The 27,272-nt window shown below is 37.6% G+C and overlaps 1 protein-coding gene across 1 annotated transcript; it reads left to right on the top strand.

Moving 5' to 3' along the window:
• The first annotated feature begins 1,562 nt into the window (after positions 1–1,562).
• On the top strand, positions 1,563–26,094 carry LOC111514668 (glutamate receptor ionotropic, kainate 3). Its single transcript, XM_074169482.1, has 12 exons — positions 1,563–1,781; positions 3,782–4,283; positions 6,927–7,137; positions 8,735–9,004; positions 11,408–11,629; positions 11,687–11,893; positions 13,057–13,141; positions 17,753–18,017; positions 19,808–20,021; positions 21,520–21,742; positions 23,949–24,064; positions 25,742–26,094. The coding sequence occupies exons 1-12, from the start codon at positions 1,709–1,711 to the stop codon at positions 26,027–26,029; spliced, it is 2,676 nt and encodes an 891-aa protein (XP_074025583.1). The 5' UTR covers positions 1,563–1,708; the 3' UTR covers positions 26,030–26,094.
• Positions 26,095–27,272: the final 1,178 nt, after the last annotated feature.

The raw sequence follows: 27,272 nt of genomic DNA, 5'->3' as shown, positions 1-27,272 counted from the left end.
AATGTGCTCAAAAATGTATGGAGATTTTAAAAATAATTTTTAATTCAAGATAAAGCAGTGGCGTAGTATTTTTTTCGCCAAAAATATACATTTCAAAACTCGTACGTACGCCACTGGCAGAGAAAATCAAGAAAATTGTACATCAGAAAATGCGCCTGGAGGCATGGAACATATGTACCAAATATGCCAAAGACAAAATTATCTCAGTTATTATTAAAAAACTGATTATTTTTGAAAACTTTGCTACCCTGTATCTCAAAAGTTAAGGCGTTTAGGACATACGTCCATAGGACGTTTTTTCTTTAAAATGGGTCTAAGAATTACCTCTTCAAATATTAGCATGTGTTTGAGGAACACCCTGTAGAAAAGGATAAGTAGAATCAGATCCACGTACAACATCAGAACCTGCTTCAGATCCGGAAACACCATCCGTAGCAGCCTCACGAAAACTAGACCACCAAATGCGGACTGCGATTCCAAGAATTGCATCCACCGGATACCCTGTGAGTTCCAAAAATCCTATATCGGTGAAACAAGTTGAAAGTTCGCATTGTCGAGCACAAGAAACACACACAGCGAAGGGAAACCAGCAAATCAGGAATAGCAGAGCATCTTTGGATAACATCGAGTGGTCCCAAGCTGAGTGGTCCCAGGGAGGATCATCGGTTCAGGAGGAAATTCAAAGAAGCCGCATACATGTAATCCAACAATGTGTTCAGCCAAGCTAGCGTAGAGTTGCGCAACAAAAGGAACCCCATAATCAAGCGAAAAATGGCCAACTTCCGCCAAACGATCATCTCCTGCTGAACCGGTGATCTCTCGTAGGAATTAGTCCAGTCATCACCCAAAGACGATTGCGGATGCTAACAATCGAAACATCGTGAAGTAACTTGGCTTGGAATCCCTTTAGTTTTTATTTTTTGTTCGATTGTTCTATTTTTCACTTGTATTTTATTTCACTGTAATTTTGTTTCAGGGTTTTTTTGCTTAATATAATTGTTATTTTTGGCTATTGTTTTTGATTTTCCATTTGTATTGGTTCTCTTAGGGATTTCAAATCATTTTATATAATATTAGACAACAGGAGTCCGAACTCATGGAATTCATCATGAAACTTTATCACCTTCAAACATATTATGATTGATTGTGTCAAATGCTTTGCAGAAATCTAAAGATAATAAGCAGAGTTTTTGATTATCATCTATTTTTTCTTGATTATCTTTAATTATTTTCAAAGCAGTCAGTTCTGTGTTCCTGACTTATCGGAATCCATACTGACCGCTGAATAACAACATATTTGTCTCTAGAAATATCATCAAACTAAACCATATTATTTTCTCTAATCTGAAAGTTTATTTTTTGGCAATTTCGACTGTAATCTATCGTCAACCATCCAGATAAATAATTTAAAACGTTACAAATGCTGTCAACAAATTCAAAAAAAAAATACCATGTAACAGTTAAGTTCGACAAAAATAAACAAAGTATATGCATTCTCTTAGTTATCTCATGTATCCCAAGTAATTAATTAATTTGACCTTAATGAAACTTCGTTGTTGAAACACATACATTCAGAATTATTAATAGTTTGAATAACTCTAAAAAGGAAATACCAATTTGCGGTGGCTACAGAACAAAATTTTTCATAATGGTCAAAAAATATCGAGTAGTAGGTCTGAGTACGTTAGTGAAATAAAATACACTGAATATGGTTTGGGTAATATGTTTGCTATGTATAGTTCTTCAATGTGGTTCGAGTTCGGCAATAAAACTCAATATTGGTAAGTAACAATTATTAATTTTTTATTTTGGCACAAAGTCTAAGCGAAAAAATGTCTTGGCAACTAGGACGAGTAGGTATTTGCTTTATTTCTGTTCATATTTTCACAGTAAGATGAGTCATCAAAAAGTTGTCGTCAAAGAGGTTAATCTTGATGTTCAGGAAAAATCCTAATCTCAGAGAAAGACAAATTGCATTGCTTACTCATCATTAATTATTGTTAATAACAAAACTTCCAGATCTACTTGATTACAGTGTAGTTTCTCCTCATCTTCCAAAACAGGTATCTCTGAAATAGGTTTCCTTCTGTTTATTATCAGTTTGAGCTGATTGTATATTCCAATATTCCAGTATATTCCAATGTAGAGAAGTCACCCTGAATAAGTCATTTGACATTGGGACTGTTAAAAATTAATTACGTCAACTTTAGTTTTCATGGGGACACATTTCTACCCAAAAATCAACCTCTTGTCAGCCACTTCCTCTCCACCACAACCCTTATGTCAAAAATTTCAAATAGAAACGATAGTCGAATGACACCCTTTCTGAAATATATTTCAATCCTGCATCTGTATCTGTGAAGTAGGGAGGGTGAGTGTAGGCCCATTGTATATCCTTCAGAGGAGTTGCCCTCCTAGGTCATCGTCCATCCTGTCTTCTCCAGGAAGGTGGACAGGTCAGGAGATATCTCTCTTATATCGGCAGGTGTAGGCCAAGACTTGCTGAACACACACTCTCTCATTGACGATAACTCAGGAAATTCGCATAGGACATGCCTGACAGTTTCATCTTCCTGTTCACACATCCTGAATAGATGTGTGGTCACCGCCAGATATTTCTTCGGCGCTAGCTTTCCAGGGTCGCCCAGGGTGATCCTGGCAAAATTGCATCATTTGATTCCATCCCATCACTTTAGGAATGGAGCGTGGGTGTGACGTTTGGCTAATTCCGCAATTGTCGAAGTCATCACGCCCTAGGTGCCACTGGGTACAGAAATTCTTAGTCCAGCCACTTCCTTGGCTGAGTCGGCAATGTGATTACCTTTACTCCTGTTGTGCCTAATAATCCACCTCGGGATAATGTTATTATCTACTGAGGCTTTGGCTAAATCTTGGTGGAACTAGCCCTGAGGTAACACGTTGTGTTACCAGGCAGAAATACCAGATTCGCTGGTATTTTTCCCATTCCCCACTTAATCCTTAGGCTTAGTGATCTGGAGTACACTCCACATCCCAAGCTTTCTTTGGTTTTTGAGCCGTCTGTATATATGCGTATTGTATTTGTAGCATCTGACTATGTGTTCTATTTCATTTGCATTTTGTAAGGTTTAAAACACAAACCTGGGTTCAATTGCATCCCTGGTTGCCTGCAACATAGGTTGCGCAGTAAGCGGTTCTCACCATAGGGCGAGTGAATAGCCAAAATGATCCATGAGTCACATCTTTGAACCTATCACAATTGACCAGATGGGTAAAAATGTATGTTTTTCAAAAGTTGGTCTCTCTAAAAAAATTAAAGTGATCAGGAACTCAAATAGCTTCATGTCACCTCAACTTGTAAGCAACTTGCCTAGTTCAATTCGCGAACAATCTCCCACATTGAATTTTATTTCCAATTATTCGTGGTACAAGTCATAGAAAAAGTATAGTATACTACTCTCGAAAAATGACCATTATTTGCTCGAATAGTTCACAGCGGAGCCTCTCTCGTGCTTGTGACGTCATTGAATGATATACTATATTTCTGTAGATTTGATGTCTTGAAGTTGATCATGAATTTATATTTACAACGCCAAATACAAATCTTATATGAGTTAGCTTCGTGTATCTGCTCAAGTATCTGAGAAATATGTGATGGTTGTATCAGCAACAAATAAATTAGTGGTGGTGAATTATAAATAAGATGATATTTTGAGTATTTCATGGTTCAACATTCTCATAGACTTTTGCTCCTGTTTTCCACTCTTCCATTAAAATATTTTCACTTCACTAACATTTTCAGCTGGGATTTTCGAAAACGTTCAACTGCACCAATCAGCCTTTAGGCACTCAAACCACCTACAGAATATCCAGAAAAAAGTCTCTAACTTGACGTTATTACCCCTGATTAATTTCAACGTTCTTCCGGACGATGCTTTTTCTGCTCGAAAAGGAACCTGCTCTTTCTTGCAAAATGGCGTCGTTGGAATTTTTGGGCCCCAGTCCAGTTCGAACTTAGACATAGTTCAGTCAATCACTGATAGAAAAGAAATACCACAGATCCTAACAAGATGGGTCCATCCTTCTCAAATGGCACCAGAAACTATCAATTTCTATCCGAGCCCAGCAAAGTTGGCTGACGCTTTCTTGGATATCGTCAGGAAATTGGAATGGGAAACATTCACTATTCTTTACACCGATTTCGAAATTCTTATACAAATAACCGATTTCATAAATAAAGCTAAGGATGACGGTGTTATTGTTTACATGGAGGATGTTGATGTACATCATGATGGGAATTACAGGTCAGTAAAATGATATATTTTGATAGATATCACTGAAATCTCTGGCGTGAAATAAATCTATTGAGAACAGTTTCCCCACACCAGAACACTTATTGCGTTATTTATTCATTTTATTCTAATACTGTGTTAAAAAGTAAGTACACTGATCCGTTGCTTGATGAGAATTAATATCACTATTCATGATAATGAATATTACTGAAGTGTTTTCCCAACACCAAACCGTTATTTTAACACCTCAATACGTGTTTCGATCACATAGTGATCATCTTCGAGAGGAAGATATAACTGTAGTTGATCACCAAGTGATCATCTTCAAGAGGGATATCTAACTGTAGTTTGATCTTCCTCTTGAATCACTTGGAATGATCACTTGGTGATCGAAACACGTGTCGAGGTGTTAAAATAACGTTTTGGTGTTGGATAAAAACATCAGTAATATTTACTACTACACCAAAGGTTCCAAACAGTGCATCACAAGATCCATGATAATAATTATAAAAATAATAAGAAAATAAATATTTCGAAACATAAATGTCTCCCAGCATATCTACGCAGTAGGTTCTGGTAAATGCATGTCGGAAAACAAGTACTTCATTGGCTGATACCACTTTGGATATTGAATTATATCTGACAGACATTCATGCAAGATACTTCACAGAGGTTACTCTTGCAGATGATCATAATAATTTCCACAATAGAAATGTTATTCAAAACGCGGTAGTTTTATCAGTTGGACTGGTACATCAAACTATTTGACAATCTCTATTATATAATTATTGGTTATTGCAATAGGAAAGTACTGTATGAAATTTTCAAAATTCTTGAAAAATACCATTGAAACTAAGGGACTTCCAAACTTTGACAATTGCTAACGGCCATCTTGTTGAAGCTACATCTGTCAAATTAGTTGTCATTCATTCAGTCTGTTTAACTAAATCACCATGGACGGATATAGCATCCAACAACACGTGCAAGTAATGAAATTGTCTCATAAAAATGTGTTTTCTGTTCGAGCAAGGTACCGCGCGATACGGCCATCAGCGGTCACCAATATCTCATGTTGATGTCGAGTCTAAGGGCATAGCCTACCACGCCGATGACCAGCTTTCAGCGCGCCACGAGACTGGGTAGTCTGTCTCGTCGGGAGATACACCTGGTCGTCTGTTTGAGTTATTTATATCCACAGAAAATTCAAATTTCTTGCCACGATGTTCTGAGATGCAGAAGCGTGTGTTCTGATAAGCTGGTAAGTTGCGTGACAATTTGAGGATGCTACGTGACAATTTGGTACACTCCGATTGGTTCACCGCTGGGTGACAGGACAACACGTGACAATTTGGTGTACTCTGGTTGAGTGAGTGAACTGTCTGTCTCGTATGGTGAGCTGAGAGGCAACCTGGTTCGTGTGATGACGTTACAGTCTGCCTGAATAAGAGCTTTCATAATCACCATAATAGTCTAACCGAGACGACTATTCACATTGTGGTGGATGAATTTGAGTCTACTGGTTCAGTAAATGATCGACCAGCACCAGAAGGTCAACGAAACGCAAGATCTGCCAAAAAAATCACTGTTGTCTGTGAGAGTGTGCAGGAAAACCCAAGGCAGTTGTTTTCGCCCCGTTCACAAGAACTAGACGTTTCGCAGGCCACAACTTGGCGAATTTTGCGTCGTGACTTGGGCCTGCACCTGTACAAAATTTAACTGATCCAGGAACTGAAGGTGAATGACCATAGACAAAAACGTGAGTTCGCTAAATGGGCTCTGGAGCAGTTGGCAACTGATCCTAATTTCCATCAAAAAATCATATTCAGCAATAAGGCCTATTTCTGGATGAATGGGTACGTGTACAAACAACATTGTCGATTTTGGGACGATACCAATCCACATGAGATCCAAGAGCGTCCAATGCATCACGAAAAAGCCACTGCTTGGTGTGGATTTTGGACTGGCGGCATCATCGGTCAATATTTCTTTGAGAATGACGTTGATCAGGCCATCACTGTCAACGGCGAGCACTTTAGGTCGATAATTACTAACTTCTTTAGGCCTGAATTGGATTATCTGAACACCAACAACATGCGGTTACAACAGAATGGCGCTACATGCCACACAGCTCTTGCCACAACTCGGATATTCTGCATGAGCGATTTGGGGGCATGGTCATCTCATGTACAGATGATGTGAACTGTGGAGGTCATGTGAACTGGCCAATGAGATCGTGCGACTCGATCCCGTTAGACTTTTCTTGTGAGGTTTTCTTGAGTCGCATGAATGCGATGTATGCGAATAAGCCTCAAAGCCAACATAACCTACTGGTAAAATTCAGCCTGATTTATGTGCCAGAATCATGGAAAGTCAGAAGTTTCGGATACGTTCCACCCAGGGAAGCCGTGGCGAACATTTGAACGACGATCTTCATATGATGGCATCAATAGGTCTGTCGAACGAATAAAAAATTTCGATGATATCTCACACTCACTTTATTTTATTCAAGTTTGAAGGAGGAAGCACCTATACATCCAAATTCACTGAAACTAATAGAAATCTTCAATATTCACCTCCCTAATTCCAAATTAGGGGAAATATCTTCAAAAAGATGTTATCCCTTAATGTTTTAGGAAAGTCAAATATTTTTTGCAGATCAACTCTCCAAGAAGTAATGAAATCGGGTCAGAAAAACTTTGTATTGGATTGCCCAATTCAACATCTGACGGAGTTATTGTCACAAATTCAGCAAATAGGAATGTTAACAACTGATTATAGTTTTTTACTGACCAACATTGATGCTCATACAAAGGCTCATACAGGAGAATTAACCCCCTTCATGTACAGTGAAGCAACTATAACAGGGGTGAGTGAAAATTCCTTTTTCTTAGGATTGAAAAAAGTATTCACATATGTAGGAAACGAATGGATTAGTCGCTGTGGAGTTGTGAATGTGTTAGTTCTTCACATAAATGTAACACGAGAACACAGAACGTTCATTTCGGTTCGATGAACTGCCTCCATTTTTTTCTAACAACTAAGTATTTCCACAAATTTTCAATTTCTATGCTATGATCGATGAAAAGGTTTGTGTCCAATATGTGTGCGACTTCTCATCTGAAAAAAATTGGAATATTGCCTTAACGTTCGGTTTTTTCCATCAGCACTAGTCGAGATTAATTTTCTTCATTTTCGTTTCTTTGTACTCTTCCACTAATATTTATTCTATTCTCTTCTTTGTATATTTATTCTGCTTCAAATCGTACGTATTGCTGCAAATATCAACTATTTATCAATCAACATTTTGAGAAAACTCTTCTTCAAAGACTCAAAATTCGGGTACCACCTTTCTAGTTAGAGACGATAATTCAGTTTCAGTTTTCTTTTTCACTGCAATTTCCATGAATTGCCTCATACTGTTGAGCTATTGCAAAATTTCACTCACTTCCAGATTTCTGTGGTACATAATATGAATGTGTCTTCCATGTATATCAACGAGGTATGGGTCCTCTTTTCAGCTTCCTCCAAAGCCAGTGCTTCAAACTACCATATGCTTATATTGACTGTGACCGGTGACGGTGACGATTCCATTGGATTTCATAGTTTTGTATGACCATATCGTCCTTTTGTTACTTCGTTATGACTGCAAGATTTTCATCTCTCAATGTAAGTGTTTTCCTAACAGATACATTAGTGTCAAATCTCTCTATTTCGTAACTGGAGACTTATTATACAACTATTTCTGTGACTTCGATTTTTTCCAAGATCTTGGCCTTACAGTTCTTCCAGATAAACACATTTTACGTTAGGCCTAGCCTACTTGTGGGTTGAAGAATTCCGAAAATGATGATCAGTCGGAAATAAATATTCATCTCATGATTCTTCGATAGTTCATGAAGTTGAGACAGCTTCTGTGGTACGATGTCAACGCTGAGCTGCCATTTGTCAAGTGAACTTCTGTACTTCTTCAAATCGTTATCATGCCTATGCGGTGGAATGTCATGAAAGCTTCTTGTATTTCCCTTTCTGGAAGATGTCTTTGATGGTATGTCGGTAGCCAAGCGGTTCGGTGTGGGTGCTTTGTTCACTCACTCGAATTGACTGCCGTGCTGGTCGGTGGTTCAAGCCCTAGTCTGAACGATCGATCTTCACTTGCTACCGACAACCCGTGTTAGGAATCACACGTTAAAAGGTAAGACCTCGTTAATCCTTGGCTCGCACAAGTTTCGACTTCTGAGGGTTGTCGTTCGTAGGGGTGCGACAGCTGGTTAACGGAAAAACAGATTTTAAACAGATTTTTAAACAGATCTCCTGCAAGTAGATATCTCTGTTCATAACAATGGTGGTGTTCCTTAAATTTCCATATAAAATATTTGGAAAGTTATCAATCAAAGTGTTTTATCATTATATCATGTTTTGTTTACGTTATTCTGGATAACTATGACTAGTTTATTCATTTATAGGTTCACATCATGAAACCAGAAGACGATCTATCGACACGAGTAAGTAAAGAACTCTGTCATCTGTACAAAGTAACTTTCAACGAGGACTGTGGATCGAATTCCCTCCACGACTACCCAGAACTGGATTCGGAAACAGCTTCTATTATCGACGCTGTTCACGTTTTTTCGGATGCACTAATAGAAGCAGGTGTCAATGAGAGCCAATCTCTAGACTGTGATGGGGTAGACAGTTGGTCACATGGTCTCACTATTATCAATGTCTTGAAATCAGTAAGTAAATGAACTATTTGGGCTATCTGATTACGCCAAACTCATCAGCACAATAATTCCATGGTCGTAGTCCATATGTAGTTGTTGAGTCTAGTCTCTCCATTTGATAAGTGTGAATCTTGGTGTACCCAGGGTTCGATATTAGGTGCTCTATTATTTACAATCTACACATCAGAAACTCACGATACTGTTATTCATTATTTCACGCCGACGACATCCAGATCTACCTAGGCAAGGAAATGAAACACACCATGCATGCAAGCAACCTCAACGCGATTTCTGAAAAACTGTCTACAAATCAAATATTTCAAAACCAGGCAATGTTATTCGGTTGAAAGAGAATCAGGTACGAACATTTTGATAATATATTGATAACAAACCTCTGAAATTACCTCGCTGCGAAAGGAATCTAGGATTGATGATGGATGAGACCTTTTGTTATTTGGACTATATATCACTACTCGTAAAACGAGCTTTCTGCAATATCAATCTTATTTTCATTTTTCGATTGATGTGTGGCATAACTCGTAGGAATCCTAGTCCAGCCTACCCACAACAACTTGAGGTATTCATTATGGAAAACATAATCAATATCACAAAATTATTCGTTCTCGATAGCCCTTTCAGAATAAATTGATCGGGGTTTGAACTCCACTGCAGAACACTTCTTTCCAAAGATATTCAGCAAAATGGTAAGGTTGATTAGGTCAAAAGTGAGTGGTTCTATGCGACCCTCTACCGCAACCCGCGGATTATTGTGGTTCGCACCTATTCAAACTCGACCAAATAAACCCAGCTTCTTAACGAAGCCAATTAGTTCATATGGTGAGTGATATTTCAGGTCAAATGATCGTAGTTCATCCCTACTGTAGTCCAACAACTGTTTAGTTTCAGGCTTCGGAGGGTGAGTAAACGCCTTGGAGTGAGCCCATCCTGGAAGATTATGTCAGAAGTCCATAAATCTTCTTGCCATCCAGGTGTTCAATCTTTGTTTAGCAAAGCCTAAAGCGATGCCAATGACCGGTTCTGGTCCGATGAAGCTGCTTGCAGTATCCTTCTTTGCAAGGGAGTCAGCAGCCTCATCGTCTTCCAGGCAGGTATGGCCAGGAATCCAGACCAGAGACAATTCGTTAAGTATTGCCATTGAGGGGAGCATAATACAACAAAATCGAATCATCTCTCTCGGGCACCTCACCACAAATATATGTAACAGGTTTCCTCATAACTTGAAAACACAAAATGATATCGGTTTCAAGAAGAAACTGAATAAATCTCTACTCGCTAAAACTCTCAATTAACATTTTGGTGGTACATATTTTTGTGATGTACTGTTTGGAACCTTTGGTGTAGTAATGAATATTACTGGCGTTTTTCCCCAACACCAAATCGTTATTTTTACACCTCGAAACTAAGGCAGTCATCTCCAGTGGCGTAGTTGAAGCTCTCTTCTTGACGTGTCAACTGAAACTGAAGCTCTAGTACTAGTGAATCATCTTGATTACAAACAGGATGGAGCCAGACTCCCTTACCCTCACAACTGCGTTTTTCAGAAGGCCAAATTGTTCATGACTGAATCGGTTACGGAAGACATGAGGGCTTCATTTGACAGAGTGTCGGGGCCTTCTATATCGAGAGGAATCGTGTATAGTATAATCTATAGCTTCACTGACTAACGGATTATCATGAGTTTCCGCGCAATCAGGAACTCGCCGATTCCTCTACTGAATGGACTGCTGAATAGAAGGCAGCTGCAAATCTCTGCGGATGGCTTCATTCCGCACGAACCACAGAGCATTCACAATCATCCGTGTCAACTTATTTTGAAGTTTCTCCAAAATAGAGATATTGCTCGAAACCGCTTGTCCCCAGAAGCCTGAAGTATACATGATGACAGGCTTGAACATCGTGTTATATGATCTTCTATTGATCAGAGGGTACAGACTCCGATCCCGATTCAATCTGCGGATTCCAGGTGAGCTTACGGTTCATTAGAAGGCCGAAGTACTTTACCCGCGCTTGCCAGTTGATCTCCCTTCCAGAAACCCTCACTTTCCTAGCTGAAGAAGATATCGTTCTTCCCATGGTTATCGCCTGAGTCTTTTCCGAGTTCACTCGGATTTTCCATTCGAGGTACCAGCGATCGAGGTCGTCCATTGCACGTTGCATGTAGACGATCCCGAGTTCACAACCAATGGAAGATGAGAGGAGAGCCGTATCATCGACGTAGAGAGACATCTTCGCACGCTTGACCTCGGGAGTTCGCTGATGTAGAGCGAGTATAACGTAAGAGAGAGAACTGAAGCTCTAATTTCTGCCGTGTCGTTTATAGTGCTGCTTTTCCGCGCCAGCTATGAAAGTCTACATTCCCATAGTAAAATATCTTTTCAACTTTTCTATTTTTAGGGAACATACAAAGGTCTCACTGGTACCATAGAGTTTGGTAACGATGGTTTTCGTAGAACCTTTCAGCTGACCATTTTCCAACTGTTACAAGGAAGTCTGATAGATAGGGGAAGTTGGAACACAACATCAGGGATTGACATGGAAATTGATATACGCGCGATGGATGCCGAAGATAGTGAAGAAAGTATGGTGAACAAAAAATACGTGGTTTTGATATCACTGGTAAGATAATGGTTAGTAGAAAATTCAGAAATAGTTTTGAAGTTGTACTGATTTTAGACAAAACCATATGCCATGTTGAAAGAAACTCCAGAACGTTTGATTGGAAATGATAAATATGAAGGCTTTGCGATAGATTTGATTGAGGAAATCTCTAAGATAGAAGGATTCCAATATACCCTCAAAGTAAGAGAAGACAATAAGCATGGAGTATTTGATGCCATGTCTGGAAAATGGACTGGAATGATTGGAGATATAATAGAAATGGTAGGTTTTATCAGAAAATGAAGTGACTGAAGAAGGAACGGAAGCTTTCTTACTTTTTTTGGATGTTTCTCACATTTTTTGAATAAAGATGAAGAAGTAGAAAGCTAAAAGTTTCCATCTCCAGAAATTAATATATTATTTGATCCAATTCAATTTTGAAAAATATAAACAAACTTCTATTTACAAAAAGTTACACTATGAACTAACAGTGATATTATCGTTTATTTCATTAATTTTTTATATATCTAAGATGTAAGTTGAATATTTGCTTCGTAGGAAGTCAAATGAGTTAACTTTCAGGTACTTTTCAATATTGCCAATTATTAGAAATTGGCATAAATACATCTTGAATATATTATAGTATATCTTTCAAGATTCAAAAGTCACTCAAATAGTAGAAGAATAATGTTAATCCTGAAACAGAATGGTAATAAACTATAAACTTTGACGTCGCAATTTGGATTAATGCATTCTTCATTCATGTTCTCTATTTTTTTACCTTGTTAGTATTTTCTGACATACATTATTATGGTTCATCACTCTTGGTCAATATGACATACATCGTTATGAATTGTTTGAAGGAATTAGACTCCACATTTCCAATTCAGCGAATGATAAATTTCAACTTTTCAATTGTAATTAGAGTACAACCTGTATCAGACTGAATCTGTATCTGTAGAGTAGGGAGGGTGAGTATAGGCTACATTTGACTCATTGTACATCCTCCCGAGGAGTTGTCCTCCTAGGTCATCGTCCATCCTGTCCTTTCCGGAAGGTGGACAGGTCACTAGGAGACATCTCCTTTATATCCAAGACTTGCTAAGACTCGCCGAACACACACTCTACTCCAGACACTCGCATAGGACATGCCTGACAGTTTCTTCTTTCTGTTCACACATCCTGCATAGAGATGTGTCGATCGGCGCCAGCTTCTCAGGGTCGCCCAGGGTGATCCTGGCAAGACTGCATCCTTTGATTGAATATAATTGAAATTTTGTATCGATAATTGTTGTTCATGTTGATGTTCACTACTTTCTAGTTAATGCTATTTGTTATTTCACGAAATTCATTAAGATGGGTTCTATAGAATATAAAATTGTAAACGCGCAATTTCAATTCACCGTTTTGAATTATTCGATACCAATTTATTCTTTTTTTTTCAGGAAGCTGATATGGCGATATCTGATCTAACAATCACTCAGGATAGGTTGGACCCTGTAGAGTTCACCCAGCCTTTCATGAGCACAGGTTAGTCTTGATTCCTTCAAAATGAAAACTTGAGTTCAAAAAACTTTGTTGTTATACCAGAGTAGAAATGGAAATCACAACATGTGATTTCCGTTTCTAAACTGTCAAAATTTTCTTTATGAAATTCAATTTCATGAAACCTCATTTTGAACAATTTTAACAACTTGATTTCTCCGAATTGTTAATATAATCTAATTGATGATGATGTAGAAGAAGATACAGACGAAAACATATTGAAGTTCATCCTAATTCTGATTTTATTCAGATCGAGGTTCGTATACAGGCTGATTCACGGTGGATGGCACATTAGACGTTTCTGGTGAACCAGACAACGGATCACTTTGAAAATTTAATGGAGGGCATATTCGGACATTCTCTAGCCAACTAAAATATTTTCGACAATGCGGTGTTGCCGCTTCTATTAGAAATCAACTTTGATTTTTCAAATGGAACACTCTGTATATAATATTATTTTTGGAATCTCCAACAATTGCCCGACAACTTTTCTTGATATTTCCCTATACCTATCTGTTACCGTTTTCGAAATAAAAATTAATTTCAATTTTTTTCTTCGAAAATCATGAATTCTAAAAATGCCGATATCTTTTAGTTAAGAAGTACTATGATATCGAAATTTGGTTTGGAGTTAAGTGATACTTGGACACTTCCCACACGTCAGCCTAATCTCCGTTACTTCAATACAGGGTGGTAAAAAAATACAGTTTTTTCGTTTGCTTGAAAAAGTTGCTGAAATTTGATTATTTTAAATAGAACACCCTGTATATTATTGAAAATTCGGAAAGCTGCTGAAATTTTCTTTATTTCTATGTATATCATACCTATATCTAACTAGTCAAGTTTCGGACTTATGAATATTTATTTGTGAAAATGTCCCTTCAGAATGGTATTTCCATTCGGTATTTGGTAAGCAGGCCATGATTACTATTTGACAGTAGCGTTGTGACATTCTCCTAATAATATCGACATTTTCGTCACTTCAGAAGTTGCAAATACCTTCAAAACGATGGAACAAAACTATTCAAACGAAGTTCTTATGAATTTGTTTATTATTTTTGGACAGGGTGACAAAATTATCAGCAGAACATGTAGAAAGTTCAATGAAATGTATCCGAATCTACCGCCAATGAACCTCAAGAAATTTATACGAATTCAGAACAATTTCAATGCATTTGGATCAACTTTAAAAGCACCAAGAAACTTGCCTCGACCCGTAACTTTCGAAGACAACCAGATTAATGTCTTAGCATATTTTCACGCATTTCCCGAGTCATCGATAAGAAGTGCTGAAGAAGATTTGGGTATAAAATATTCATCTGTTCAAAGAATCTTGCGAAGACATAAAATGCATGATTATAAATTCACCAAAATTCAAGCAATGAAGCCTCAAGATCCTCAACAGAGAGTAGAATTTTGTGAAATGTTGTTGACACGCATTCAAGAAGATCCACTTTTTTTAAATAAAATTATTTGGACTGATGAATCGAAATTTTCGAGAGAAGGGATTTTCAATAGAAAAAATCGTCATTATTGGTCCAGTGAAAATCCTCACGTCACAAAAGAAGCTGGATTTCAAGAAAAATTTAGTTTTAATGTCTTCTGCATGTTGATGGACAACAAATTGAGGTACGTGATATACGAGGAGTCATTAACATCCAGAAGCTACCTGAACATTTTGGAGAATACTGTAGACAGTTTCGTGGATAATCTGCCACTCGAAGATTATCGAAACTGTTGGTACCAACTAGACGGAGGTCCTGCACATTGCACAAGAGAAGTGAGCGCAGAACTGGGTAGACTATTTGACGATCGGTGGATGAGGCGCTTGGGACCATGGAATTGGCCAGCGAGATCACCCGATCTTAATCCATTAGATTTTTATTTGTGGGGAATGTTTAAAGAAAAAGTTTACAAAATACCCGTGCGTTCGAGAGATGAATTGTTAGAAAGGATTGCCCAAACATTTGAAGATTTGGATCCCAATGAAATCAGATCTGCCACCACGAAAGCAGTCAACACCCGCATTTTAAAGTGCTTGGAAGTGAACGGCCAGCGATTCGAACATATTTTGAAATATTCCACATGATTGTTTTACTTTTTTATAATTATTCATATCAATATTTCCAATTTCAAGTTTCTTGGTGCTTTTTTAAAGTTTATCCAAACATATTGAAATTGTTCTGAATTCGTATAAATTTCTTGAGGTTCATTGGCGGTAGATTCGGATACATTTCATTGAACTTTCTACATGTTCTGCTGATAATTTTGTCACACTGTCCAAAAATAATAAACAAATTCATAAGAACTTCGTTTGAATAGTTTTGTTCCATCGTTTTGAAGGTATTTGCAACTTCTGAAGTGACGAAAATGTCGATATTATTAGGAGAATGTCACAACGCTACTGTCAAATAGTAATCATGGCCTGCTTACCAAATACCGAATAGAAATACCATTCTGAAGGGACATTTTCACAAATAAATATTCATAAGTCAGAAACTTGACTAGTTAGGTATAGGTATGATATACATAGAAAGAAAGCAAATTTCAGCAGCTTTCCGAATTTTCAATAATATACAGGGTGTTCTATTTAAAATAATATCAAATTTCAGCAACTTTTTAAAGCAAACGAAAAAACTGTATTTTTTACCACCCTGTGTTCAAGTAACGGAGATTAGGCTGACGTGTAGGAGGTGTCCAAGTATCACCTAACTCCAAATCAAATTTCGATATCATAGTACTTCTTAACTAAAAGATATCGGCATTTTTAGAAGTCATGATTTTCGAAGAAAAAAATTTAAATTAATTTTTATTTCGAAAACGGTAACAGATAGGTATAGGGAAATATCAAGAAAAGTTGTCGGGCAATTGTTGGAGATTCCAAAAATAATATTATATACAGAGTGTTCCGTTTGAAAAATCAAAGTTGCTACTGCTTTCTAATAGAAGCGGCAACACCGCATTGTCGAAAATATTTTAGTTGTCTAGAGAATGTCCGAATATGCCCTTCATTAAATTTTCAAAGTGATCCGTTGTTTGGTTCACCAGAAACGTCTAATGTGCCATCCACCGTGAATCAGCCTGTATATCTGCAAATCCTACTGTCGTAATTGTCATTATTTCAAATGCTTCGCAATTGTATGCAATAGAATACCATCTAAAAGTTACAAGATTCAATACTTACATACAATATGGTTCACCTAATGAACTTTTACTATTTGAGTATATCAAAAACCAACGAAAAACCAACTTGAAACACAAAATCATTTCAAAAATCATCATTGGAAACAACAAAACTTTTTTTCATATGTATACAAACAAAATCTTAAAAATTATCCCCAGTGTAAACATTGTATGTTACTAATTTTTCCTAAAGGTTGAGCTTTGTCTTCGAAGCCCCAATATCACTCCTCACACCGTGGGGAAAGTAATCATTGGGTCCGTGAATCATGTGCCCTAAACTAACTTTTCGCAACTGGATGAAAAGTACAATGCCCGAAAATAGTTAGGAAATGATAAATGGATATCGATATTTCATACGTTTTCCTCCACTTTCCAGACGATATTCGTCTCGATTGTAGATGAAAACTCCTCTACTAATACGGTCTTGCTCTGATTGTCTAGTCTAGAACTACATAGGGCTTATTGTTTTAACCTAAAGGTGGGGAATAAATAGCTCCAATAAATTTGACATTTCTCACTCTCCAAAATAGATCCAATATCCCCTGCTCCCAGCATAAGGCAACACCGTTGTCTTGTCAATACCGTAAAAGTGTCATAGGAGGTTATAAAGCACTCTAAGAGCTCATCATCATTATTATGTATTGATTGGGTAGGTGTATCAGATGCTTTTTATTGAATTTGACCTCACCAATACTCAAAAATGAGTTTTGATAAAACTGGCTAGTGGATGTGGACTTCAAAATTTAACAAATAACGTTCAGTTCCTCTGTTATTCCATTCCAAAAATCTTTTGGACGACGGTGAGTACAATTTGACATGATTTTACCAGAATGAAATCACGTAAACTTTACTTAAGCTTTGTTTTTTCAAGTGTTCTGCTCCAGTGTGATGGTTTGTTTGTTATTGTTTTCAATAAAAAATAATAATAACTAAACATCACGTCATCTTAAGTCAAATGAGAACAGCATGTGGATTGGTATAGACATTGTAGTAGAGTTTGGCAAAATTTTACATCGATTTACTTTTTTTTTTCTACTGCCTTCTTCGAAAAATAATGTTTTTTGAAAGTAACAGAAAAACGAGGAAGGTAAAAGTGAAAGGGAGAACTCCTTCTTTTGAAAATGAAAATAGAGGTCCTGAATTCGTCAGGCAGGTACTCAACTTTTGGCCGGTGAATAGATGACGTTTCCCGACGTTACGAGTCGCCAATTCGTCCCCGTTGTTTCCACCCCATTTATTTCGATTCCAGATAATATGTAGCCACGACCGTTTCGACCGAGGTTAACAACCAACTAAGATACATACATTCGGTCGAATCATCTCCGGTGAGGCTAAAACGGCTTCAGACTCGAATAACCAGCTTCAGACAATAATAATTAAAGAATTTAAGAAGAGCTCACTTACTCATTTCAGGTATCAGCATCCTCTACCGCAAACCAATGGAAACACCTCCTGAGTTTCTCTACTTCGCCGAACCATTTTCAGTAGCTGTATGGCAAGCGTTAGGATTATCTTATTGGGTACTCGTTTTCACATTATTCATAATTGGAAGATTATCTTCAAGTGAATGGCATCAACGACAGAACAAGAAATATATGGTCAATCAATTATCGCTATCGAATTCTCTATGGTTTGGTGCAGGAAGCTTTTTCAGGCAGAATACGAACGTGAAGATAAGGTACTGCATGATTTCTCTGTTGACGTATAAAAAAGAATTGCAAGTTTTGACACAGAATATTTCAAAAAATAAGTTTGTCTATAAATTTCAACTCCTGTAAAAATCACTATTGCATTGTTTCTAATGTTTTTCGAAATGTAAATTTTTTTTCACAGGATGATTTCAATTCAAATGAATCGGTAACACATATTTTATTGACATGGCTTGAGTGGACCAAAATCTAAGATTACCTTCTTTCCATACTCTTCTAAATCCATACTCTTTCGAAAACAAACGTACAGATAAGTTGTTTTAATACATGCTTTACTAGCAATACAAAATAAAATAAAAAAATTAGAGTACAAAGAGTACAAGTTAAATAATTACGTAACATGAATAACTACTTTACGTGCTTTTTTGAATTCATCAAAAAGTCGGGAATTACACCTAAGCATTGAATATGCTTGTATTGTGCCTATTCTCTCAATTTAAATGAATCCTTACGATTATAGAAAACAAAAAGTTTTCATATTATAGGTTATATAATATATTGGAGAGAGAAGGTAAATGCCATGGACCAAAGAAAGAAGTGAGAGCGGGTATTTCATGAATGCATAATTTCTCTATTGATGATCACATGAAGAATTACCTATATTCTGATACGGAATATTTCAAAAAATTTGTTAAGAAAATACAACTTCTTCAGAAAATAGTAGTGTATTGTTTTCTATGTTTTCCAAAATGCACACTTTATTTGAATGGAATGATTTCATTACAAATTTCTGAAATTATTTGAATTATCACTTCACTTCTGTAAAAAATACACATGTCAAAAAAATGAGGTGAATTTTTATTTATTTCAAAAAATATTAATTTATCCACCAATTTCTATTTATTTCCCTTCTAAGTAGTGTTCAAAATTCAGCAATTTTCCAATGAACTTCGCTGCCAGACACTATGTGTAAACCTTAAGAAACTGATGAAGATATTGGAGAGTTATGGCATAAGAGGTATACCATTAAACTGGATTTCATCCTTTTCAACAAAGAGGAAACAAATAGTAACGCTCCAGTTTCAACATAATATTCAAATCAAAACCATACGCTCGGATAGTAGAGAAATCGAAATGGGCGTTCCACAGGGATCGATCTTGGGTCCAATTCTATTCATTTTGTATGTGAATCATTTTGATGCGATTATTGGTACTGCTGATTATAGTGCAGATGATGAATTAATTAGAATTTTGAAATCAAAAATTGAACGCTGTGAGACCAATGTGAGAAAAAGTACACGACGGTGTATGCGGTTGGGTACGACTGCAAGTTTGTGGTTAGTGTACGGCGGATGCCGTTCAGCTGAAACTGAACATATCTTCGAGACGAGTATACCAACATTGAAAAATGAAAAAAAAAACACTAATCGAATGTACATAGCCCTCGGAATTTGAACATTCACTCAGCCCACTTATTGTAAATCATTGCATTGATTGGTCACACATATTCTCCAGATATGGCTTGATAGCACTAAAATCTAGGATAACCTCTTTTCCATATTCTTCCAAATCACTGAAACTCACAAGCCTCATCTGACAACAATCATTTGTCACAACAAACTGAAACAGACATTGGTATCTCTCAGGGATCCATATTAGGGCCAATTCTGTTCCTGTTCTATATTAATGATTGGGATAAACATTCTTTACCTGCATTCTTCACAATGTACGCTAATGATACGTCGTTAATTATATTTGAAAAAGCCGACTGATAATAGTAACATTTTTTCCCAGTGTTTTTCTATAATTTTTTTTTCAGTTCTCTGTCATCAAAAATTATTTCATGCTGTTGGTGGACAGTCTGCTTCTTTACTCTGGCAATGTACATTGCTTTTTCAATATCTAGGAGTTCTACTCGTATATCTAGTAAAGAAGTTATTTTCAATGATGTCAATGAACTAGTAGAAAAAGCAGAAAGCTACGGAATAAAATTCGGCGCATTGAAAGGAGGAGCAACCGAAGCTTTTTTCAAAGTAAGTTTTTTTTTGAGAAAATTATTCAAAATGAATCCACAGAACTCTTCTCATGAAGGTATGAGGTGGAATTGTTTCCATCTTTTATATATTTCATGGACTGCAACGGTTTGTTTGAATGTTTTTTGGAGAGAATATCTAAAGAGTACTGAATATATCAGCATGAAAGAAAGAAAATATGACTTTTCAGAAACTTTGCTATTTATGTTCCTCAAAAGCTTTGGACATATATAGAACAGACATATCGATAATTATTTTTCAGTACCATAAGGTATGGTACATGGTTCAGCTCCAAAAACTCAAACACGCATTTTCACACTTTCAGGTCAGATTTTCCAAGAAACCTGACTTGTCAAGTCAACTCTAAAGTATCCAAATACATCAGGATACCAAAACTCTTCTATTTACTTCGCCGCTAATCTTGAGACGAATTTTTAAAGCTTATGATCTCTTTCGAAATGTCAATTACACATGTTATATATAAAATGCTCGTGTCACAGTGTTAATTGCCATACTCCGCGGAAATAGCTTGACCGATTTTCATAGAATTCCATATGTATATTCCGGTAGGTCTGAGAATAAATTTCAATCTATTTTTCATACCCCCAAGTCATAAAGGTGTTCCACCTCAAACATTTATTTAAATTTTTTTAACATTTTCTTTTAAATTTTTTATAATGCGTCATTAAAAATACATATAACCCTCAATGTCCATCCTTCTATCACCAACCCCTATTTTTATGGTCATTTAATCAGTTTTAGCCCTGATCATACATCAGTGTTTCCCGCCAGGCGTCTACCGCTGTTACTTCTCACTCAGTAAATAACACGGAGTAGGGTCTCCTGTCTTTTCACATAATAAGCATTTTTTTACTCCCCACACAGTTTTTGGCCACTATTATTGTTTATCCATCAAAAGTAGATGCAGTTTGCGTTGCCACCGAAGCTGAGGATTATTGTATTTGCCAGGCATACCAACGCGTAATTTACAACTGGAGTTTGGGTCGCTTCGTAATTTGAATCCACCACGGCTGTGCAACGGCACACGATTACTCATTACAAAAATAACTGAGAACGTTGTCAAAGCAAGCATTTCAAATGACAAATTCCGAAGTGAAAATATATGAATACCACTAAACCCTGTTGCACCAACAGATGTGCCAATTCATTTTGAACGTGCGCAATTTTCTATTAGATTGTCATTTGCAATGCGATTGATAAGTTTCAAGGCCACACAATATATGTTTGTGGCTTGAATTTGAGCACACCATGTTTTTCCCGCATACCATACCATATGTGGCATGCTCTGGAGTGAGCAAACCATCCAGTTTGTTTGTGTTAGCTAAACATGGACTAACGAAAAATATTGTACCTACACACTACAGCATGAAAGAATAAATATCTATTGTTTGTGAGTGTTATTGTTATGATAGAAATAATTTATGTGGCAAAACAACGTTTGCCGGGTTAGATAGTTATAATATATAATCGTTTTTAGAGTTCTCCATCCGAAGTTTATGAAGCTATATCCACCTACATGGAAGAACATCCAGAAGATATGACTGTGTCAACAGACGAAGGAATTCAAAGGGTAGAGCAGGAAAATTATGCTTTTTTCATGGAATCAGCTACGATCGAATATGCCGTCAAGAGGCACTGCAGTTTGTCTAGTTATGGTGGCTTATTAGATAACAAGGAATTTGGAATAGCTGTTAGAAAAGGTAAGTTCAATGCCTGTCTTTTCAGAATGCTACCTGGTTCTAGGTCCATGAACTCTATTCAGACCACAAACCTTTTCAAGAGGGTCATTCAAAAATACCTTCCTCAGTTTATAGGATAGTAAAACTTTTTGTTTTGGTTGGTGTGCCTCACTGACATGGGTGGTTTTCCTGAGCTACATTCTGTAATCTCGAGCTTACATCAAAGATCAACACTAGCCCAGATGATGACACAAATTTCCAGTAGAGAAATTATAATACACCATCTACCATCAACATTTTGCGTCCCATTTCACAGTCGATTTTTTTAGAAAGGCACCACCCACTATTTCCACACTAGAATCCACAATGCCAGAAATTACTTTTCGACGGCATCTAGGCATCAACAAAACGTCTGGCCCTGATGAGGTGCCCGTCATCGTGCGCAAATGAACTCGCATCAGTATTTTGCAGACTTTTTAACCTGTATTACAACACAGGAGTTTTTCCTACTTGTTGGGAGATTTCTCGCGTTCAGCCTATTCCCAAAAAAGGGAAAAAGAATCTTCCAAATAACTATAAACCAGTCACTTTGCTATCAGTGTTATCAAAAATCGTTGTGAAAGTCGTAAACCACCATATCCTCAAATGATTGGAAGCCTTCAACATCTTGAGCGAACATCAATATGGCTTTCGGAAACAAAGATCAACAGGCAACCTTCTATATTATGTCACCCATATTTGCTGACCAAAAGTCGATGCTATGGCTTGTTGGATCATTTCTATGTATGGGTCTTCAGCTTCCTGAAAAAAAGTACCCTGTAAGCGGCTGTCGATGGATATCTCTCAAATACTTCCACCATCAAAGCTGGTGTTCCTCAGGGATACATATTGTCTTCAACCCTCTTTTTATTATATATCAACGACTCATTGGAAAAAAGCAATAACCCAATATATTGCTTTGCTGACGACAGCACACTTGTCTGGTCATTCCATTTGGATTCCAGGACATCCGCGACGAAGGCACATTTTCACCGGCAGCAGGAGGTTGCATATCTTAATGAGGATCTAGATGTGATTTCAAATCGGGGTGAAATTAACCAGGTTCAATTTAATGCCACAAAAACCCAGGCATCGGTTTTTTCCAAGAATATAAATGCCTCCGAACCGGATTAAATAATGTTACGTCAGACAATTCCACTTTCTGCTTCGATAAGTTTGTTGGGGGTTAAAATAGACACCAATATGTCTTGGTACAATCATGTCACTCAACTTGTAGAGCCTGCTTCTCATAAGCTTGGAACATTGTTCCGAGCCAGAAAACTGTACACACCTCAGTAACTGTTGATGCTTTATAAAGCTCAGATCAAACCTCCTTTGAAGTATTGTTCTCAAGTATGGAGCTCTGCCCCCAAACATACCCTGAAGTTGCTGGATTCCATTCAGGAAAAAGCCATCCGTCTGATTGGAGACGAGAACATCACGTGCAACCTTGATAGCCTAGAACATCGAAGAAAGGTTGGAGATTTGTCTCTCTTCTATAGATACTTTCACAGGAGTTGAAGTGACTTGGCACATTTGATTCCACCAAGAGCGGTACATATCAGAAATTCGCGATCGACTGTGGCTGCTCATCGTTTTGAGATTCAACTTAGTACACCTCAAACTTCACTGTTTAAGAACTCTTTCATCTGGAGAACTGCGTATATGTGGAATAAACTTACCGAGAAAGTTTTTCCAAATGGATTCAATCTCCAGCGATTCAAATCCATGTGAATCGCTTCTTTCGCACAGGCACCGCTCTAAGAGCGCCTTAAGGATTTTCCTGTAGTGCTTGCGTTTTGTCCTTGAAAAAATATATACTCGTATGTTTCGAAATGAGGAATATTCTCCAATTCAAATGGCGTTTTATGCAACTGAACTACTGTGCTGAAAAGCTTATTATAAACTCACCAGGTTGCTCAAAGTACAATTAATAGAATGAGTTATGTCGCAAAGAGTATCAAATCATTTAGGGTTTTGTGACACCACGTTTGATAGGTATCTCTATCCAACACTCTTTTATTTTCGGAGATCGGATGGGCTGTTTCAAAGTGATGAGCCGTTTTGTTTGCGTTTTAAGGATCAAATAACGAACAAATTTCAGAAAAAGTGAACTGAAAACTCAGTCCACTCAATCACTCATTTATCATTTATCAATCACTCATTTCTCTCTTGCGGTATGTTTCAGGTTCAACAATACTGAATCCTCTCAATAAGGCTATTTTGAAACTGCACACTTCTGGTGACATTTTGAGACTCAAAAAAAAATGGTGGGAGGAACGAAATGCGGGAGAAACCTGCGACGTGAGTATTAGGTTGTTTCAAAAGTTTTGTCCGTTTCAATGTCATGTGCCTCAGCTACATACTGATCGACAGAAAATTTTGTAAGCTATACATTGGTGCTCTTCATTTTATTCCAAATTTTTGTTTTTTTTTTCCTATTTTCAGTATATTACTGTATGATGTCGTTAAGCGATTTCCGGCAAAACTTAACCTACGAATTTGAATTGAGCCAAATGCAACCACGCATTTGGCAACGAGATTGCTTTGTAATTCTCGTTCCGAAGATTTCAACTTCGAAGATAAATCACGAAGTGTTTTTCCTGACGATTTGAGCATCATTGTGGAGACTGACGGTGCGCGGGATAACGGAAGAACTGGGTGTCACCTCCCATGCGGTTTTTGATGGTTTAGGATGCATTGGAAAAATCAAAAATCTCAGAAAGTGGGTGCCAAACGACAAATTTTCACGTTTCAAGGTATAAAAGATCCTTTTATATGTCAATGACAGGATCTGGTCCGATAAAGCTGCTTGCAGCACCCTCCTTTGCAAGGGAATCAGCAGCCTCATTGCCTTCCAGGCCAGTATGGCCAGGAATACGGACCAGAGACAATCTATTGAGTCTTCCTATCGGGGATGAGTTGTTTTTGACAATTTGCTACCAATTTAGACGTTGTTCGGTAGGAGCCAAGAACTTCCTACGCCGCTTGACTGTCCGAGAATATTTTTATTGACTTGTGTACGAGGTTGGATTCGTCCAATCTCTCCGCACACAATTCAATAGCGTAAATTTCCGCTTGAAATATTGTAGCATAGGTTCCTAGGCAGGTTGATATCTCTGTCCTGGGTCTGCGACTGAAAACACCTGCACCGGTTCTGGTGCAGGTCCATCTGTGAGCCAAAAACTATCTGCTTTTAATATTTTCTTCCTCGGGAACATTACTTTATAAGGCAGTTCATAGTTGACAGTTGGAGGCATAAAGTGAAAGGTCATTTCCAGAATGCTGTGACTTCCAGTGTCAACCAACAGTCTGTCATACTCTGCATTAAATTGATTTGTGCAATTGGCAAAGTGCACAAGTCTATATGCAGTCCATCTACCCTTTCTCTCCAGAAAAATGTGGAGAGGAGGTATATCCATGGCCGCTGACGGTGTGGTACTGATGGCATCACTGATTGCCAGACAAGCCTGTCTTTGTAAGACAGAGAGCTTTGCCTAACCCGTTTTCTGTAAAGCTTTCTGCCACCAAGCAATTGCATCATAAGTGATCATTGGCCTGACAATCATCACATAAATCCAATGGATTTGTTTGGGATCTGAACCCTAAGTTTTACCACAAATCCTTCGATATGTCTATAGAGACAGTCTGGCTTTTTGTAAAGCTTTTTCCAAGTGAGCGTTCCAGGTGAGTTTTTCATCAAGGACAATGATAAGATATTTCACCTCCCTTCCAAATGGAACGACCACACCATTGAGAGAAAATGGCGTTAGTTCGTTCAATTTTCTCCTCCTGGTGAAGGGAATCATCACAGTTTTACTGACAAGGTCATCTGCATCTGCATAGATCTACATAAGTAGATTCGCAATTTTTTTAATATTCTGGTGCATCAATATGTGGTGGGGGGATGGTCAACAAAGATTGCTTATTGTAACAATTATTTTGTCTCCAACCTATTACTAACCTTAATATTTCTTTCAGGTCGAACCCGAAGCGGAAGCAACTCCCAAAGGATTTTCCCATATAGAGGGGTTGCTTTGGATAACTCTAATTTCAACGTTACTGGCGTTGGTTTCTTCGGTAGTTGAGTTTTCACTATTCGTGCACAATTTGAGTAAAAAACTGAAACAATCATTCGGCCGCACATTTTTTCAGGAGCTGAGAGGTTCTTTCAGCCGCACGAAAAGAAGTCGAGAAATTGAGCCGATTCTACTGGGCAAGTTGGAAAATGAAAGAAATGCAACCCCTGAATCACTGGAAATGTCTTGAGATTGTCATTAAAAAGACACACCTGCTTGCTTTTGATAATAGATTGGTCGATTCTCCTTCCAGAATTTTGTTTTTTATTTCACCCACATCAACATTGTATTCAGTAACATTCGAGCGTCAGAATTTCAAACAAAAGTGCAACTATAGAATAGTTTTCGTATAGTGAAATACGTGTTGCGTTTCCTAACTAACAATCAATACTATCTCAAAGGGTCACTTCTTCATTGCTCACCAAAGTACTTACCTTATTACGAGGGTGGTCCCAGAAGTACCTGGCCTGACCTAGAGATGGCGGTAGTTGTTTGAAAAAGTCAATGTTTTGGAAAGTGCAGAATCTATAAGGCATATGTTTCATCTTTGAAGACGCTGAGTTGTTTATAATTTCTTTGGCAGCCATCAATAGCGAACGTTTTTGGAGAATTTGTGAAAATGGAGAAAATTATTCATCGTTATGTGGTACAATACTTTTATTTGAAAGGCCTCAGCCCAACCAATATGAAATCTGAACTGCATTCTACACTGGGAGAGTCTTCTTCTTCATTTACTACAGTAAAAAATTGGGTAGCAGAGTTTGAACGAGGCTGTACGTGTTGCCAAGACGAGTATTGCAATGCTCAACTATGTAATAATTGCCATTGTTAACGAAAAATATCATTTTATTCATAGAGATCGAGGTCGATACCCGGTTCCTCGGTGTCGATATTATTCCAGTTGAAAAAGCGCTTGAACTACTTTATGACTGTCGGAACTTCGAGCGTCGTTCTGGTCATGTTCAAGTTGGGCTAGACTAAACAAATGAATATATAACATCCTGTAGATGATCATATGCTTGGGAAGTCAGTCACCGGAGCCCGTCGAGACGAGATCGGCCTCGAGACTGAGGAAGGTGGCCAAAATAGGGGAGTTACTTCGTCTAAGCGCGTGATGCGAAATTTAAGGAAAAACGGTAGTGAAATTGTAAGTCGGTATTTGGTACAGGGAAGTGTTGTGTTGAAGACACACCGGTTCAACGGAACCTATGGTTGACCATGAAGCATGACCAGGAGTGTTGGTTTTTTTTACTAATCAGTTGATATTGAGAGAGAGTTCACATATTTTATCTGAGTCCATTTTCTATTTGCAAAGAGGTTATATATTGTTGGGTTCCTAGTGCGGGTTGATTAGCTAGAGTTCATTTTACAATTATAAAAAAGGGCGATAATGTGAAGTTATACACCACTCTTTCCCAAAGTGAAAGTAAAAC

Source organism: Leptinotarsa decemlineata, unplaced genomic scaffold, assembly GCF_025532065.1.
Source record: "Leptinotarsa decemlineata unplaced genomic scaffold, Ldec_3_MD MMD2_P_RNA_scaffold_5, whole genome shotgun sequence".
NCBI classification, from domain to species: Eukaryota; Metazoa; Arthropoda; class Insecta; order Coleoptera; family Chrysomelidae; genus Leptinotarsa; species Leptinotarsa decemlineata.
This window is presented reverse-complemented; position numbering and strand designations above follow the sequence as displayed.

Coding starts and splice junctions, on each gene's coding strand:
- LOC111514668 (XM_074169482.1), top strand. CDS start 1,709: ATGGTTTGGGTAATATGTTTGCTATGTATAGTTCTTCAATGTGGTTCG. Junction 7,138..8,734: donor GTGAAGCAACTATAACAGGG/GTGAGTGAAAAT, acceptor ATTCATTTATAG/GTTCACATCATGAAACCAGA. Junction 21,743..23,948: donor TGGAATAGCTGTTAGAAAAG/GTAAGTTCAATG, acceptor GGTATGTTTCAG/GTTCAACAATACTGAATCCT.